The sequence below is a fragment of the Rhinoderma darwinii genome, chromosome 1 (genome assembly GCF_050947455.1).
Source record: "Rhinoderma darwinii isolate aRhiDar2 chromosome 1, aRhiDar2.hap1, whole genome shotgun sequence".
In the NCBI taxonomy this organism is placed as follows: Eukaryota; Metazoa; Chordata; class Amphibia; order Anura; family Rhinodermatidae; genus Rhinoderma; species Rhinoderma darwinii.
Window position 1 is genome coordinate 212,564,118 of NC_134687.1, and position 19,540 is coordinate 212,583,657.

Below are 19,540 nucleotides of genomic sequence, written 5' to 3' on the forward strand. Positions count from 1 at the left end.
GAGAATTGTATCAATATCAAACCAGAAGAGACATATTTTTTGTATGCAATTGTGTTTTTATTTACAGAAATAGTTTTAGGAAAAAATATTTTACAGTATTGTCTAAAATAAAATGCTCAATATAAAAATAAATCCAAAAGAGGTCAATTTAAAGCCTGAAAATGGTTCTCCTTTTCAATGACAGAATGCTGGCACAGACAGTGGATTGCATTTGTCTTCTCTCAGCCCTGCTCTGATGGATCAGTATCAGGCTGTGTTACACACATTCTGTGAGAGGGTTCTAGACATTTCATGGCAAGTTTAAGGCTATGTTCACATCTGCATGCAACACTATTTTCCCTGTTAAAACAAAGGACACCACACCCATACTCCATGAACCATGTAAGCAAACGAGGTTCGTCCGGAGCCGGTGGTATCCATCAAATGACAGATCCAGCAGAGCATTGTGGCTTCTGTTATATAAGCGTGAACATAGCCTTACAGGGTCATTGATTTTTAACACATTTTCATGTATTTTTGCAGGTGCGCTGGGGAGATAAAGGTTCTACTGAGGAAGGCGCAAGATTAGAAAAAGCTAAAAATGCTGTTGTGACAATGCCAGAGGAAGAGGAAATGCCCCTGGAACCTAAATCTGCAAAGCCTAAAAATACCTCACTGGCATCTCAGATAAAATGGTACACCCCAATTAAGGTACGTAGGTTTTAAACACAAAAAACAATATCTGAACTGGCATTAAAGTTTATGATATACATGACATCTTGTCAGTTTAGAATATATTCTCATGGAAGTATTCACTTAAATGATGTCTTACAGTACTTAGCCACTTTTATCTATTTTTGTTTTACCACTAGGACGTCCATGGAAACATATATATCTGTTTCATTGCCAGATGAGGCGCCATTAGGTCAAATGCTCTGAACTTAAGTTGAATATGTTTCAATGTTTTTTCTTTTAGGGTCGACTTGATGCTCTGTGGGCCCTGCTACGAAGGCAGTTTGACCGTGTTTCCTTAATGCGTCCTCAGCAAGGAGATGAGGTAAGATGTAGTACAATGTAATCTGTGCATATTTTACTTGTGCGTTGATATCACCCTGACATACATATGACATTTTTTGTATACCATCCAAAAACTACTAATTGGTTGCATGTTTATTTCGATAGTATTTTTCTTCAGGTGACTGGAAATATTGTTAGTGACAATAGATTAGAAATGCATCCGTCACCTTGTAATATAATATGTAATATAATATAAAGGACAACGTCTGCATGGAGTTTGTATTCTCCCTGTGTTTGCTCAAGATGCTCCGGTTTCCTCCCACACCTCAAAAACATACCAATAGGGAATTTAGAGTGTGAGCTTCAATGGGAAGATTAGGTAAGGACTTATAGTATATATTCAGTGCTGCAGAATATGTTGGCGCTATATGAGTAACAGAAATAATACTAATGTTGTACTGTTGGAGGTGATTACTACAGTACCTGCAATAGCCCAGTGCTTGCACTATGGTCTATTCTGAAGTATTTCATGCTTTCTCCTCTAGAAATCCCCAAATTATTTCCACGTATGTGAGCCCCTGCTACTCAAATCACTGACTTAGTGCTGGTAGGTTGGTATAGCGCCCCATGTCGTATTTCAAGGTGCATAATTGCATTTAATTTTGCAGCTACAAGCTATTGATATTTGCATCCATTCCAGTCCTAAAGTAACAAGACAACAACTGACATTTAGAAGCACTTGGAGTTGGGACCCCCCACTAATCCTCAGAATAAAGCAGCAGCGCTGCTTTAGTGCTGCTACTCCTGCCTATCAGGTGGCCAGGAGCATAGATGTGCAGAGAACTACAACACTGTTTTTAGTCCTTTCTTTCTGATGATTGATGGGTACTCAGAGTTCAGACCCCACGGATCATAACGTTATGGCATATTCTAGCGATATGTTATAACATCATAAGAAAATAACCAAAAAACATTCCCAAATCATCTGAAATCTTGACTTAAACCATGTTGTTATTGGATCTGTTTAACTTGTATACACACTGATCACTTTTGCAATAACATCCATTTATCAGTCTGGTATGGGATGCCAGAAAAAAGGCAATCAGAGTAAATTTCACCCTTGCTCTACTGTTTATATCCATTTGAATAGGTTACATTCTATAATAGTCATATAAGAGAAAGTAACAAAAACCTATTCTTTTTTTATAGTCTTCAGATTTAGGATGAATGTATAAGAATGTATATCTTATTAATTCACTTGTATATAAACACACATCTCAGTATTTTAAATATTCCCCCATTGTATCATTACCACACTGTGTAGCTGTCATGCACTGTAAAACAAATAAAGCACTTGCATGTAAATACAGACATATGCAATATAAAATGCAAAAAGCCCTTTTTGTCAAAACTGTTCTTTTATTTTTTTTTCCTGTGAAGCTAAAGCATGCTCTTTGTAGACTTTACAGATTGTTCTACAAAAGTCATATAAGCAGCAGGGTAGTGGTGGCATTCTCAGGATACTGTAGACTTAAAAGGGAGGCTGTGGGATCTGTCATGATTTGGCAGAGGGTGGAAAGAAACGAACTGGCAACATTTCAAATGCCTTGAGATACTGCAAAGTTTAGTACTGATGGGTATGACTTCGGAGTGTCTCTTGTCTGATAAGAGAAATAAACTTTCTCTAACAGAATGTTCTATACTAAAGCTCATTTCTTCATTAATTTATTGAAAGCTTAAAAGAGCCAAGTTGCTGTAGTTTGTTATTTTTGGCTAACTTGTCCCTTAATTTTTACATAATGCTGTCAGAAATGCTGTCAGACAAAATAATTATATAGCGTATATACAACAGCATACAAAAGGCAGAGTCCTCTTCATTTAATGCAGTACTAATTGAAGCCTAACTATGGTGTATCAAAGGCTTCACACATCCAGCCCCCTCCACTTCCATGCTCGCTCCCTCTGCTGTCTGCTAGTTTTGAGTGTGGCCCAGTATTCGAGAGGGCCGCACACAGTCGGAGTTAGAAATCAGGAGAAAGGGCTTTGATTGTGGTTCGAATTCCTGGGAGTCATACATTTTTCAGTTGGCAAACCGCAAGGTTATGGAAACTGATACAGGTGCGAGCTAGCAGGTTGTCTCTGACATCTGTTCAGAGCAGAGGCGTGGGTCTTCACCAGCCTGCAGCGAGGCTTCTGGATTGTCAGCAGATGTAGTTAAGAGTGGCAGAACAGTTTTGGTCTCACACTTGCTGCCTGGGGGGTTTAAACACCAAAGGTAAAGAGGGAGTGGACACAGCTGCGCTCCCAAACTTGCCCGAGGCACAAATAAAGAGATCTAATATAGTTTGACTCTGTTGTGGTGAGGAGACTAGGACAGAAAGCCACTTCAGAGGCAACTTAACGCAACAACATCTGCCGCCAAGTTTCCAGGGAGTGACAGGGGACAGCAGGTACAGATCGAAGTCCCCACGTAAACAGCCTCCATTAAGCCATGAACTCTTTTGAAGGGTTTCCATCAAACATGCTGGAGTCCGCAGCAGGAGTTGGTATTGTTTTCAAAGCAGTGTTTTGTTTTATGCACTAACAAGGTAATTTATAAATGATGCATTACTAGGAACTTTTGCTTATGTGAAAGTGATTGGGATAGAAAAGAGTATGGAAGAGTAAGAAAGTAATTCAATACGCCTGTCATGATTCAAGTCTCTGCAGAGCCATTCTCTATTTGAGGTCACATTCACCTTCAGGTTATATTACTCCAATGAACTATTCATTGCCTAAATACTCATGCATCAATTGTGATCTATTCCTCAATTCAAACACCATTTTACATTTTCACATCGACCCATAGAAATTCCAAACACAGTCAGATGAAAGTTTCCTAACAACAGAAATGGACCTTAGTTACGATGCAAACATTTAGAAACAATTCTGTAACTTGCAGCATGCACCTTGCTGTTAGAGTAAGTATTGGTGCTGCTGCAATTCAATAACAACATTCTAAAGTCTTTGATGGTAGGGATTTATATTCTTAAGTGTTGATAATCTGATTTTCATCATTATAGTTGAACATGCTGCGCGCGTTGGTACCTGCAAGTTAAAGGGAATGTGTCATCAGAAAATAATCTATTGTTTAAATCGTTTTTATGTTAAACATATTTTTTAAGAATTTTTGGTTATTTTTATATTTTCTCATTTCTCATTGCCATTATCCATATTAAAAAATAATGCTAAAATCTTGCAGTTTTCACACTGACCACTGAGCCTCACAATAGACTGACCCTTCCTGTTCTGTAGAGATCACTTCTCAGTAATATCTCATTATGATCACAGGCAGGATTACAATGACAGGTAGCACCTCTATATAGATAACACAGGATCCACCATTGACAATAGGCGATGGATACAGCTCCCCTCCTATCCCTTTCTCCACAATAATCTCTAAACAGGTCACAAAGCATGCCTAGAAAACTCTCCCATAGAAGTTAACGGGTCTCCTCCTGTTCACAGGTTCTTATGGTCGATGTGGCTGCTGTAAAGCATATCTCTAAATGCTGTTGACAGCAGCTCAAGCAAGATGGCTTCCCCCATAGTCATGTACAGAAAATAGAATTTAAAAAAATGTAAATTAAAAACAAATTATTAATAAAGATAATGTTGCTTTCACAAGACATTTACAACTCAGAAGAAAACTCATGCCTATAGTGTAAAATGAATAAATAAGAAAAATATATTCTCATTTCTCACTCTCACAAACCATATATTGTTGCAGTTCATCTAAATGAATACAACTGTTGTACAGGAGAAGGTTACATATAGTCATTTGAGATGTTTCCAAATTAAATGTCAATTGTCAAAAGACCCTTTGTCAATAGACCTTAAACTTTTCAGTACCAACTTCTTCTCAACTTCTATTCCATATGGCTGATGATCAATGTAAAAGGGTTTGACTTTGACATGAGTCAATGATGAGTCAATGATGATATGCAGCTAGTGCTACTGCCAGTGTATAACTTGAAAAACACTCAAGGAATTATCCTAAATGTATGTGATGACAGTATCTTCCTACAGGTTAATAAGACATGTTAGAAGATCACATTAGGTATAGGACCCAGACATTGATGACTTTCTATTATGTCTGATATGCCTGACAGAAAAATCATTGGGCCAAAAATGCAGAAATCTGGGGTTAACTGTATTACTTTCTCTGTAATAATTCTAAAACCTTAATTGGAACTATATATTCAACTAGATTAAGAACACTCGCAACCAAGGTATATACTTTAGAGGAGAAGTCCCCAACCATTTGTACTATGGGAGCCACATTCAACTTTGAGTGATGGTCAGCAGCCACATTAAACTCAAAAAGAGAGGATACATATTAAATGCTGAGAACTATCATGAACCTCAGACATTTTCAGATAAATATTTCAGTTGGAAATTCAACTGCATTATTGTCAATATGGATGGCATATTGTTGTAGCCAGTGTATATGATCATAACTCCTACTCTTATGGTGAACCCATATCTACTTTCCCACTTTGAAGATCGGGATAGGTCCATGCATTTTACAATGTTCTCACCTCCTACAGTACATGGACCAAGAGCACTTTAATATGAGTCATTTGACTTATGGCCTTAAGCCTAATGGGTGTGAGGTAAACTCATGGTTGCCATTCTATTTTAACCAGGCAACCATTAACTCTAGTTGTAAAGGATTTGAGCAATGATGCCAATTTATCTGCATTCTTTGCGAAATTCAGCCTTGGCATTACTGTATAAAGGGAACTAGCCTAACCATTCATTTCTATTCATAGTATAAAACCAGGGCAGACAAATCAGTTTGCTTCCTAACTTCTTATTATAAGGCACCTGATAACTGAGGTATTAGAGTTGAGACAATAGTCTGTTTTTTCTATCTCCGTTTTGAATTTTATTTGTGCCAGGAATGTCAGAAAATTAAGAAATGCAAATGAATCTTGGATAAAATTAGATATGATTAAACGCTAATGAAATCTAACGATTACATATGATATTTTGGCTAGCGGATTAAAAATGGGTTTTCAGGTTAATTCTTATACAGTCCAGTAAGAGCATCGTGAGAAGCATGCTCATGTTTGTCATAGTACTTTCATGACGATATAGGATATCTAGCAAGTAGAATTATTATTTGTGATGCAGTGATAACAGCTTGTCCTTGTGACATGGTCCTCAGGAGTGGCATGCTTCATATTAGTCGTTTTTAGAACATGCTGGTTAACCCCAAGAAATGGCAAGTTGGACATGACAGTTTAATTTGGGTCTTTCTCTCCAAGAGAGATGTGATTGCTTCAAATGCCTCTTGCGTCAAGATGCATGAACTAGTCCTACAGCTCTTAACCAGATTAGTCCATTTTCTATTAACTGCTTGAAAGTACGGCAGATGTCCGAGCGGCTGGTTGTAAATTTGATAATGTCTGCTGTGTTAATCTGGAGGCTTTGCTGATGGAGAAGGCTGTAGATAACAGGATTAAGGTTTCACGACCCTGGTTTTCATTGCACTGGAGAGAGAACTCTGGGGGTTGGGACCAACTTCTGTTGTTAATCTTAATTGATTGTCAAGAGATTTTAATTTATCTATTTTAGTTAGGTAATAAGAACACATACACATTTAATGCCCAATACAAAACAAAATAAATCTTGTCTTTTTCTTTCTCTTACTGGTAACTATAGAGTTAGGATATTATGTTGATAACACAGCTCAATTTTTATTTCATATTTTTATTAAAGAAAGGTATTAAGATTTCATTAGTGTTGGAGAAATAATGTGATTATAGTCAAATAAATTACCATGTTATATTACAGATTCCCTCATTGCAACTAATGACTTGGAGTCAGTTTAACATATGTTAGGAATCAGTGGCATCCATGGGGATTATGCTTTAATACACTCAGTCATTGTGTTCAGTTCATAAACAATAGGTAGCTTATTTGTTGTTAACACACAGTAATGGTAAAAAAAAAAAAGTTATTGCTTTTGAAAAATGGAGTTTTGTGGAAGAAATACTAAAATTTTTACAGCGACTTTGTGTTGTGAAAAATAGTTTACCATTTATTCCTACACAAGGTAATTGGAAAATATTGTTCTATTTAGCCTTAAATATCCTTTAAATTAATATATAAAATTTATATACTACATTCAAAAACCAAACAATTCGAGATACTAAAAAATGCAACCCAGTCCTTTCTCAAAGGCTTTGTGAACTCGTACGACCATGACTGTTCTTCCTAAGGCTTCATTCACATCTACATCGGGACTCCGTTCATGTGTTCCGTCAGAGCTTTCCATTAGGGGAACCCATGAATGGAATCCAAACTGAAACAAACTAGAACCATAGGTTTCCGTTTGCATCACTATTGATTTCAATGGTGACGAATCCAGTACAAATGGTTTCCGTTTGTCACCGTTGTTTAAGAGTTCCATCATTTTGACAGAATGAAAATCGCAGTCGACTACAGTATTGATTCCGTCATAATGGCGGAACCCTGAAACAACCGTGACAAACGGAAACCATTTGCACCGGATCAGTCACCATTGAAATTAATGGTGATGCAAATGGAAACCTATGGTTTCAGTAAGGATCCCGTTCATGGGTTCCCCTGAAGGAAAGCTCAGACGGAACCCATGAATGGAGTCCCGATGCAGATGTGAACGAAGCCTAATCTGTGTACTTTGGAGTTGATAGTTAAAATGTTTAAACCAAGCCGATAGGTATAGCTCTCAATAGGCCTCATTAACCTCATTCAAATTTTATTTTAGCTCTTTATTTTCCAGATCGCACATTGATGACCAGAGACTCATTATTAAGTACAGAGTATTTATATTTTTAAAAAATAAAACTTTTTAATGGTATGACATATAAAATCTAAATAGCAAATAACAATAATAAAGTAAAACCAATCCAAAACCAATAAAGGAAAGCAAAATAGGAACCTATACATGAGAAACTATAGTATACTATATGCAATTACATTAAATTAAGGATTATGTTTGAAAAGATAAATATTCAGCTACTCCACACTACGTGGACCAAGCTGTAATTCACACATTGTTTGGAAGTACCTTCCACCTACCATGGAAGCCAGTTCAAATGTGTGACAATAAGCCTTGTAAACATTGAGAAATGTATAAGCACTTGCTATTATTACCTTCAGCTTCTCACTGTCACTGAAAGTTTTCCTAGTTTCTTCTGAAAATGTGAAGACGTGGAGTACTGGACATCATTTCATCTTCGAGTCTTTCTAAGTTGCTAGGTTGCTTCATAAGTAATGATAAATGTGAATACGTATACTAGATGACGAGAGTATGGCTCTATTGACAGCAGTGGTCATTTTTAAGTCAAGTACCTTCCTGTTGGGTTGGGCAGAAATTTCTTTGACTTCTATGCAATGTATATTATTGTCTTTACAAAATCCTTATAATGAAACTGTAGTAATATAACCAAAATAGAAAAAGAGCAAAGCAAAAGTGAATGTAATAACATTGAGAGTCAGTTTAGGCAGCAGAAGACCAATATTCTTGGTTGTGTGGTTATTTGCCAAGTAGATATAATGGCTCCCTAAAATAAAATAACTTCTGTGAGTATCATATATTCAGATATGTGTTATCCAAGCTCACCATATTGGAACTAGATGTGGATTATAATGTAATAGTTGACTAGTAGCTCCATTATTAAACTTTGTGAGAGTTCAAGAGAAAAACGAATTCCACTAGACGGCGCTGTTCCTCCCCAGTGAAAAAGTCCAGCAGGTCACGTCGGTGAAAGGTCACTGGTATTATTCCAATAATTTCTAGGCAACTACAGAATAATTACGTTGTCCGTTTATTGTTGTGTCTTTTTTAAATAATAAAAAGAAGAGCTACGCGTTTCAAGACCAGACTGGTCTCTTCATCAGGCTTGGAAAAAACACAAACAGGGACTTTTTCACTGGGGAGGAACAGCGCCGTCTAGTGGGATTCATTTTTCTCTTGAACTCTCACAACCTTTGGCTAATGGAACCCTACGAGTCACCGTAAGAGTCCCAGGCTGCAGACCTCCTTAATCCATTTTACCAGCAAGGACGTTGTGCTCCCAGCACAACGCTATCAGGTGGCACCGTTCACTTACCTGATGTTATACATTTAAATACTTTGGGATGATGCACGCCGTAAATGTGCGCCGTACATTTTTTTATTTCATTATTAAACTTTAGCTTATCAAAGTGATAATTCGAAAAAATAATATTCAATCCAATGTATTAATATTTAAATCTATGTATCTAACAATGACACCTTCCATGACAAAAGGGTCTTAACTTTGGATGATAAAAGGGGCGAGTGGAAAATTACCGAAAAGAGTGGAGACCAAAATCATGATAATCTTCTGAACTCACTCACTGGTAAAGGTGGTCATGATAAAGTTGGGCCACATTCCAAATTTTGCTGCGGGGACCCATATTTGGGTCTGTGGTAAAGAAAACTAGGGGGCAGAGGTACTGAAAAAGTTCTAGAGCTGAGGATGGGAAGAAGTGGCTACTAGTGAGAAGAATTAATAAAATGTAACATTTGACTGGTTATGTATATAGGATTTTGAATTTAAATAATTGCCAGCTACTGGTAGAACTAACAAAGAGAAGTGTACATTTTTTTTTAGAGAGGTGAATAAGTGGATTTAATGATTGATTGGATGGGTACTAGTCAGTTTGTTGGCAAGCTACAGATTATTACCTATTTCCCATTGAGAAATTGTATAAATAAGAAAATGTAATATTGCCCTTGTGCCATACCTCTATCACAAGACAGAGGAAGTAACATGCAACCCACCTACAGTACTTGGTCCTTTAATGGGATAACTTTGCAGTGCTCATAGAGGCTATTTTGCAACATAATCTTGTGAAGTTGCGTAAAAGTTTAAGCATTCACCGTGTATAGCCTGGCACATTGAGTAAAGATAAACTTTCACTTTAAACGTAAGAGACGGACCTGCTATGATATTTTGAATCTGTTTTAAAACCACTTTAACTCCTTAATGCCCAGGCCTATTTTGGCCTTAATGACCAAGCATTCTTTTTTGCTTTTTCATCGTCACATTCCACGTGCCAAAACTTTTTTGTTTTTTCCTGTCGACATAGCCGTATGAAGGCTTGTTTTTTGTGAGGTGAGTAGTATGTTTAAATGGCACAATTTTTTGGTAAATATGATATATTGATGAACTTTTTTTTTGGGGGGGGGGGAACAGCTATTGTGTTTTTTTTTGTGTTTTAAATCCTTGCTGTTCACCATGTGGCATAAATAGCTAGTTACCTTTTTCATATCAGTTTGTACAAAATGAGGCGTTACCAAATATGTATAGACTTTTTATGTCTTACTACTTTTGCATAATAAAAACGATCCCGGCCGTTGCATAGGGTGCCCGACTGACAGTCACAGCCGGACTCCCACGGTAATCATTTACATGCATGTTGGATGGAGACCTTTCCCATGACAAACTTGTACGTGATAATGTGGGAAAGTGTAAAGGCTATGGACACCTTTAAATGTTTATTTTTGTTAAATTGCATTCTACTGATTTTGGGGTAAAAAATAATTTCCCCAATAGGTACAATTTTGTAATGTTTAACATGTGCAGCCAGAATGTATTCACATACATTACATGCTGCTCAGCCCCTTTCCCAGTCAAATCCGTCAGTATAGTGCTCTGACGGCTTGATCTTCAGCTCGTCTGTCTCCTCTCCTGAGCGATAATAAGCGCTTATTTTAGCTGAATAATGATCAAGAACTTTATAAGTATTACAATAAATTAAGAGTCTGCTGAAGTAATTCTGTAAAGGAAACTATAACTGTAAAGCATAGAGCAGATGATATAAGACTAACACTTGCATAATAATATTTATATTAGTGCATAGGGTATACTTCAGCAGCATAAAGCCTTTAATAGTCACTAGTGTATTTTAATTAAGTGACCTCAGCTCCCCTCTGCAGATCGACAGAGATCATATGTGCTTGATGAAATCGCTGGAGCATTTTATTAGCCAGTTTGGCAACTGACTGAATTTTGGGATGAATACCAATATTAGAACGTTCGACATGAAAAAATGCTTACTGGCAAACATCATGTATAGATGGAATACTACTCATGTAGTGATGGGGTGTATTTTTCAAGTATTTATTATAGAACTATAATTAACTAATTATGTTCTCTTTATTTGTACAAATCTTAAGAACATGTAATTGAGCACTTAAAATTGCCTTACAAAGTTGCTTCTAAAACATGGAAATCTATGTCTATAAAGGGTTAAATGGATGATTGCTACTGTAAGTGCTACCACTATACAGACCCCCAGGCCAGATTTTCGGGTGTTGCATATTGGTCAAGTAGATGGTGCAGGGCGAGTAAATCCATTCCAAATTCAAAAAATGAATTTAATGTCTTTTAATGCATTGCTAGATAGTTATATATGTGTTTTCCTTTCTAAGAAAAATAAGTGAATCTACATGTTATAAAGATGAACAACTCCGTCCAGGGGTTGACTGGTTTAAAAAACATTTTTAAATTTGACTTAAATGGCCACTCAGTAATACCTAAAATACCCCTCAAAGTATGCACAGGTTATGCCGTAAATGTGGAGAACGGGGGTCCCCGGACCCCGTCCTGCTGGGTGAGGCAATCGCCATAACCCCCATAGATCTGAATGTAGTAAGCTGGACAGTCACCTTTACATTCATTCTCCGCCTGCATGCATTCTCCACATAGGTCTCCACAAAGGTGGGACCCACTCATAGCACACATTTATGGCAAATTCTGTGGATATGCCATGCATGTGAGACTTGGTAATACAGTACCCTTCTAATTTCCCCAGTGGTGGTGCTGCAGAAAAATTTAATACTTGATGCAAGATTCCACCGCAGAATACAGCAAATTACCATGAGCACAAGTTTTATCACTCTTCTTCCTGGATACTGGTCAGTGTGATATTGGGAAATGGAAGGAATAGGAAACACTGGGGTTAAATGCAGTCACACTTTATTTTTTAAGTAGTCAAGCTTAACTTGAAACATGTACTGTACTTTGAAGGCAAGAGGATGAGATTTTAGCAAATGCATACTCCATGCTACGGTGCAGATTTTAAAATCTGCAGTATGTCAACTACTGTTGCGGAATAAGCACTGATTTGTTGCAGATTTTCCTACAGATCTGCAGCAAAATCCACATTTAGGAGTTTAGTCTACAGTAAAAAAAAAACAAAAAAAACCAGTATACTCAAATTCCGAATCCCCTCGTCGATTTCTGTTTTGCGGCTTCCAGCGATGACGTGTCGTCTCATGGCCGCTGAGGCCAGTCACAGGCTGCAGCAGTCACATGTATGGAAATGTCATCGCTGCACAGCATCCGGTGGGGGATCAAGGAATATTTACCATGGGAGCGCCAGGAGTTTGAAAAGGTGAGTATAATTTTTTCCTGCAAAAGTAAATCCGCAAGTCCGATTTGCTGCAGAGTTATGGACCATGTGGACCTGGTGTAACAGATACCATAGATCTGTGCCAGTCATGTAGACTGCATATTGCATACCCTTGAAAAGGTTTTAACATGTCACCACACTGCCATCCTAGTCTCTCGCAGTATTAGACAAAATGTATATTCTAAAACTGAATGAATGCTAGTATACCATGACAGCCTTTGTAAGCACATATGATAAATGGCTGCCAGTGTGTAAAAGGGGCAAAATTAGAGCTATATTTTTAATTACAACCTTAGTTTCTCTGTATACAGCAGGTTACCAGCCAAAATTCCATAAAATCACTTTAACAGAAGTTTCTGTAACTAATATCCTTAATTTGAGTTTTACCTTTAAATGACTAATACTATTTTCAAGACCTCTACTCCAGTTTTTGTATCAAATAGTTCTATAACGAAAGAAAATGGTGATGCTACAATGAACAGCACATGGCAGGTGAGGCCAGCGTGCTAATCGGCACGTGACCACTGCAGGAGCTTTCGGTTTCATAACTTAGATGTGATCGATATTAGGTGGATATTGTGTGTCAGATGCACACATGATCCGCTCTCAGTGGAGCCTTCAGTTCAGCTATACTGACGGAATCGGCCGAGATAAACTGATACAGCTTTTATGTATACAGGATATATAGAAGTTGTATCATAAAAAGTAAAAAAAAAAAAAAAAAAAAACGTAAATTAGAAAAATCCTTAATAAAATACAAAAAAACATTGATATAATTAAAAAAAATCCATTCAAAGGTGTACAAAGCCTTTATCATATTATATATACAGCACGGTGAATGTCATAAAAAAAAATGCATTACTATTTAGAGTCAATCATTAAGTTGTATGTACCCCAAAATCGTGCCAAAAATGGCAACCTTCAAAAGACAAGTAGCTTTGCCCCACATTGACAGAACAATAAAAAAGTCATGGTTTTTGAAATGTGGTAACACCATAAAAAGAGCTTTAATTGTGAAAATGTAGTATAGCATAAAGAAAAAACCATACATGTTTGGTATCGCTGCAACTGTAGTGACCCGTGGAATAAAATTAACATAATATTTATACCAAATGATGAACTGCATAAAAAAAATTCAAAAATACTGGGCAGCAGCGAAATAACAGATTTACAGATTACAACTAGTCCCACAAAAAGCCCGTCATACAGCTATGTTGATGGGAAAATAAAAAAAAGGAACGCCTCTTAGCACGCGGCAATGCAAAAACGAAAACATTTCCAAACCAGTTTATGTTCCTAAGCGGCTAAGTAATGAGCGCCATTGGAGTCAGGAACTGACATAAAAAAATATGCATAATGGCTTTGTGTGAACAAGAACAAATTTGAAACCATATCTATATGGATATACATAGTGCTGACTAAACAAAAGGAAATTTGCCATGTGGCTTTTAATATCTTGCTAAAATATAGGAATACAAATAAACACAAACTTTTAGAATTCAACCTGCTATATAGTATTTCAATGATTATAACATTTGTGTCATAAACACCCCCCCTCCTGTCTTAATGATGTGAAATTGTCATGTTCTGCTATTAATTTGTCACAATTTGCTACCAATAGTGACGAGATGCAGATATGAAAAAAATGTCATGCTGGGGTAGACATTGCCTTTTGTGTTCTAAGTTTTAGGAAAACATATCATGTGCCTATTGTTCTGCAAAATACTTATACAGAGAATCGGCTCGTGAATATTCAAAAAGCAGTTTCACACACATCCAGTTGTCGTCTCTTCCCCCACCCTACTCTCTCATGCACCTCTTCCTTTTTAGTGTCTCACATTTGAGCCTCTTTTAATCCGAAAAGACACTTTCCAGCTCATAAAGATAATTGATGACTCATTATAATAAATAAGCTGTAGGGCATATTGAGGAGCTAATTTATGCTGCATTACACTGTATAAACAATTCTCTGTATTTACATACAACAAATGCTTCTATCTGTACTGTTTGATTGCAAAAATAGTATTTTGCAGTTATCTTTTGTACCATTGAATTCTCCTAAGCAAGTGGATTTTGAAAGTTTTGGAAAATAAGTGTAAAATATTATAATATATATGATATGTGATTAAAAAGATGTGGGAGTGTGCAAAATAAATGCAATAAGCATAAGATAATTAATATCTATATCTATACTAATTATCATTAATTATTTAGTCAGCTTTTGGATTGATTCATAGATAGATAGATAGATAGATAGATAGATAGATAGATAGATAGATAGATAGATAGATAGATAGATAGATAGATAGATAGATAGATAGATAGATAGATAGATAGATAGATAGATACAGAGAGATACATACATACAGAGAGATACATAGAGAAAGATACATAAATAATGAACATAGATAGAGATACATAGAGAGACACATAGATAAAGACACATAGAGAAATAAATAAATATAGATACATAGAGAGATACATAGATAAAGATACATAGAGAGATGCATAGATAGAGATACATAGAGACAGAGATACATAGATAGAGATACATAGAGGGAGATACATAGATAGAGATACATAGAGAGATACATAGAGAAATACATATATAGAGATACATAGAGAGATACATAGATAGAGATACATAGAGAGATACATAGATAGAGAAACATAGAAAGATACATAGATAGAGACACAGAGAAATACATAGATAGAGATACATAGAGAGATACATAGATAGAGATACATAGAGGGATACATAGATAGATACACATAGAGAGATACATAGATAGAGATACATAAAGAGATACATAGAGAGATACAAAGATAGAGATACATAGAGAGAGATACATAGATAGAGATACATAGATAGAGATACATAGAGAGATACATGGATAGAGATACATAGAGAGATACATAGATAGAGATACATAGATAGAGATACATAGAGAGATACATAGATAGAGATACATAGAGAGATACATAGAGAGAGATACATAGATGGAGATACATAAAGAGAGATACATAGATAGAGATACATAGAGATACACAGAGAGAGATAGAGATGCATAGAGAGCAAGAGATACATAGAGAAACATAGAGAGAGAGAGCGATACATGGATAGAGATACATAGAGAGAGAGATACATAGAGAGAGATACATAGAGAGATACATAGAGAGATACATAGATAAAGACACATAGAGAGGGATACATAGATAGAGATACACAGAGAGACATAGAGAGATACATAGATAGAGATACATAGAGAGATACATAGATAGAGATACATAGAGAGAAAGATACATAGATAGAGATACATACATTGAGACACATAGATAGAGACACATAGATAGAGATACACAGAGAGACATAGAGATACATAGAGAGAGATACATAGAGAGAGATAATAGACAGAGATACATAGATAGAGATACATAGAGAGACATAGAGAGAGAGGGATACATAGATAGAGATACATAGAGAGAGAGATACATAGAGAGAGATACATAGATAAAGATACATAGAGAGATACATAGATAGAGACACATAGAGAGAGAGAGAGATACATAGCGAGAGAGATACATAGAGGAAGAGATACATAGATGTCTAGATATTTTTCTCGCTTTCTATTTAGATTTAGTTTTTTTTACTTTCCATTGTATACATATATATATATATATATATATATATATATATATATATATATATATAAAGCAAATACCAATTAATAGCCACATTTTGTTTTTCTGCTTGTTTTTTTTTACAATTGAGGAACGGATCTTGTAATTTAAATTATGGTATTACTATGATATTTTTGTGGAGCAACATTCCTAAAATGTAACCAATCATCACACTTTATTACTTTAATCAAACAAAACCCTGCATACACTGCAGTCATAACTTCAGTTTTATTTCATTTATTTATTTGAAAGGGTCAACATGAAAGAAAAAAAATAAAAATTATGGTGAATATCATTGTAACTATGACTTCAATAACATGAATGTATATATGAGGTGAAGGGTTGTTTTTAGATAAAACCTAGAAATAACAGTACTTTACGCTGCTGTACTAAATGTTGATGTATTTGCACATTGTAGAGTGACAGAGACAGTAATTAAGATATAGGAGTGCAGGGCAGCAGGTTTCTCAGGGTTACTATGTCTACAGAGGAGAGAGTGATAGAGAATGAAATCAATGATGGCTTCTGACGTCTCTGTGGGCATGATGTAAACACAAACTAATGAAGGCTAAACAGCTGACTACCAAAACAATCCTATCCACAATCGTGTAACCAACCAAAATCATATATGTGCCACAAAAAGGTTACAAATGAAACATAAAACTGTAAATATTTATTCTATTAACTCTAATATTTCTAGAATTGAATTATATAATTCTTGTTGTTCGTATTAATATTGATATTAATATAATGATTTGTATATTGATTTACATAGTGACAACATTGTAGCAATATTATTGATCAAAATATTCATATCAATACTTGCTAAAAATATAAAGATTGTATAATTTATACATTTTATATATTTCTTACATTTTTTATTTTGAAATATTTTTTATTGATGTGTATATATATATATATATATTTTTTATTTTTTTATTTTTTTTTTGTATGATCTTAATTAACATGTAAAATGAACACTTTAGCACAAATTATTATGTCATTTGTGATGGAGGTTTTAGCAGACATTTCAGTTGTGACTGCTTCCCTGCACATTATATAGTCTCAAGACATGAAGGATTATTGCTGGGATAACTCATAAGAACACGTATTAGTATTCATAGAGACTGTACCTGCTGTACAAGCCTGGTGCTATGTCCAGTCATACTTCCTGGGAGACGGGACGGTAGCAGGTGGGGTCAGCCCACCCGGGAAGAGGACAGCTGTTAGAACCTACCCCAGCTTTTGTCAGCATTAATGACCTGCAACTGACACCTCATTGTAGACATTCTTGTTGAATTGAATCTGAATAATTACTACCTGTCAGCCTCTATTTACAGTAGCAGACTTTCCACAAAGCCATTTCGGTAGCAAAAGTGACAAAGAGAAAGTGAAGACTTACTATGCCTTTCTTCATTTCTCTTATGTGATTTATTTAATTTAATGTAATGCCGTTTTTTTTTAGCCAATTTGGCGTGACAGTAAAAAAGCACCGTATCAAGAGATGTAGATACATTTAGACTAGTTCAGAGAGGTGTAAGGAAACAATGTGCAGTGGAAGGAGAATACATATCACTATTGACAAATATACACTTGTCATAATTGCGCATGTTATTCTTATGCAAGAATGATGGAGATCAAATGTGATTATTATACTGTAAGTAATGTTATTATTATTTCTGTATTTTCGCAAAGGTTTGATTCTACTATACTATCAGGTTTCAGACAATGCATGTTTTATGTCACTGGTTTCTTGATGCCCCATAAAATATGACAATCACCGCAAAAACCCTGCATAAATCTACATGGGGCAAATGAATTGGATGATTTCTAGCCTCACAAGTGGCTTTCTAAAGCATTAAATCAATTACAAGTTGACATGGAAATATATACATATAATTAGTATTTCATCACCATCCTCCAGATGCTTCAATTAGCTGAAGGTCTTGAACTGTTGAAAAGCGTGGAAAATATAAAGCAGCTTCGCAGTTCAAAACATACAAAGCTGATAACCAGCTGTGAAAATGGTGAATAATAATTCTTCTGTCTGGGACACTTCAATCTAGGCTGATGCAATGTTGTTTTCTTACATTTTTTTCGATATTTTATTGATTTTTCCAATCACTACTATAAGCACTATTTCTTTTAGAATTCGGAATAAACAGACGTAAAATGTAAGTATCCATAATACGTAGCATAGTAGTTACTTAGTAACTTTATTTAAGGCTTTTTTATATGAATTATACTACATTTATAATATAAGTTATATCACATTTAAACTTTTGGCATTCACTGCGTGCCTGTCTAGGAATTATGGAGGGTCCCCATTCCAGTTCATTCACCACTCTTTTAACAATGCAGTGAAAGGAAACAAACGTGAGTGAATGCTGTAGGTAACACTACATTATATTATTGATCCATACGGCATTCCCTCCCAACACACACAAATTTACTGTGTTGACATTTTCATGGAATTCAGTGAGCCCTATTGGAAGTGCAAACTAAATTGCATTCGGCAGCAGGTCAATAACAAGTAAAGAAGAACATATCTGTACTACAGCTGCTTGAAAAATACACAAAGATGATAGATAGATAGATAGATAGATAGATAGATAGATAGATAGATAGATAGATAGATAGATAGATTGACTACCACAATAAATGCTCATCAAATGTTTAACAATTTACAAAGTTGACCTAAACTATCATAGGACCAATTTCTTTTAATAATATCAAGGAGCCACTTTTGTATTTTTCCTACTTTATTCTCATCCTGCAAAAAACAGTCGACAGAAGTGCTGGTTTGTTGGATTCAAATGACTGACACCTGTAAAGAGGATGGCCTTTGCTACAATGTACCTGCACAGTAAAGCAAAAGTCTACTTCGTTTACAGCAGCTGAACAATACAGTACATAGTGCCAGAAGATCCTTAGATTAACAGCAAGACCACTTGAGTCATAATCATGGATAATGATTATGGAAGGAGAATATAACACTATTGACAAATATACACTTGTCATAAATGACAGAATTAAATGGAGCTGTTGTCCCATGACTGAGCCTCTTTAAGGTGTCATTTACAAGTATATGCTTCATATATCTTTCTTGAACCATAATAAACAATTTGGACCATGCTTAGGTCTTGACATAAGTCACAGACCACCATTCTCTAATTGAGAAATTCAAAATGCCCATTAAAGGGTTTCCCCACTTTAGAGATATATGGTATATCCACAATATAGGCCATACATGTCTGATCGATAGGGGTCCACCTCTGTGACCCCCACTTATAAGGAAAATGGGGTTCCCCTGACTGCGTTCGACAAGGCAAGGTGGTAGACAGCAGGTGCATACAGAAGAAGTCCAAATTGGGAGGTGGTCATGCGT

At 35.8% G+C, this 19,540-nt stretch overlaps 1 protein-coding gene across 3 annotated transcripts in view; it reads left to right on the forward strand.

Annotated features, from left to right (window-relative positions):
• ANTXR2 (ANTXR cell adhesion molecule 2) overlaps nucleotides 1-19,540 on the forward strand; it is a 194,753-nt gene that overhangs the window by 125,832 nt on the left and 49,381 nt on the right. Inside the window, exons 14-16 of one of the 3 annotated variants that reach the window (XM_075861402.1) lie at nucleotides 523-690; nucleotides 956-1,036; nucleotides 4,504-4,702. In XM_075861402.1, coding sequence (XP_075717517.1) covers nucleotides 523-690; nucleotides 956-1,036; nucleotides 4,504-4,554 — 300 coding nt within the window. In that variant the 3' untranslated portion in view covers nucleotides 4,555-4,702. Of the gene's footprint in view, nucleotides 1-522; nucleotides 691-955; nucleotides 1,037-4,503; nucleotides 4,703-19,540 lie in introns of those variants that run through there. The other 2 variants (XM_075861384.1, XM_075861393.1) reach the window with 2 other exon arrangements.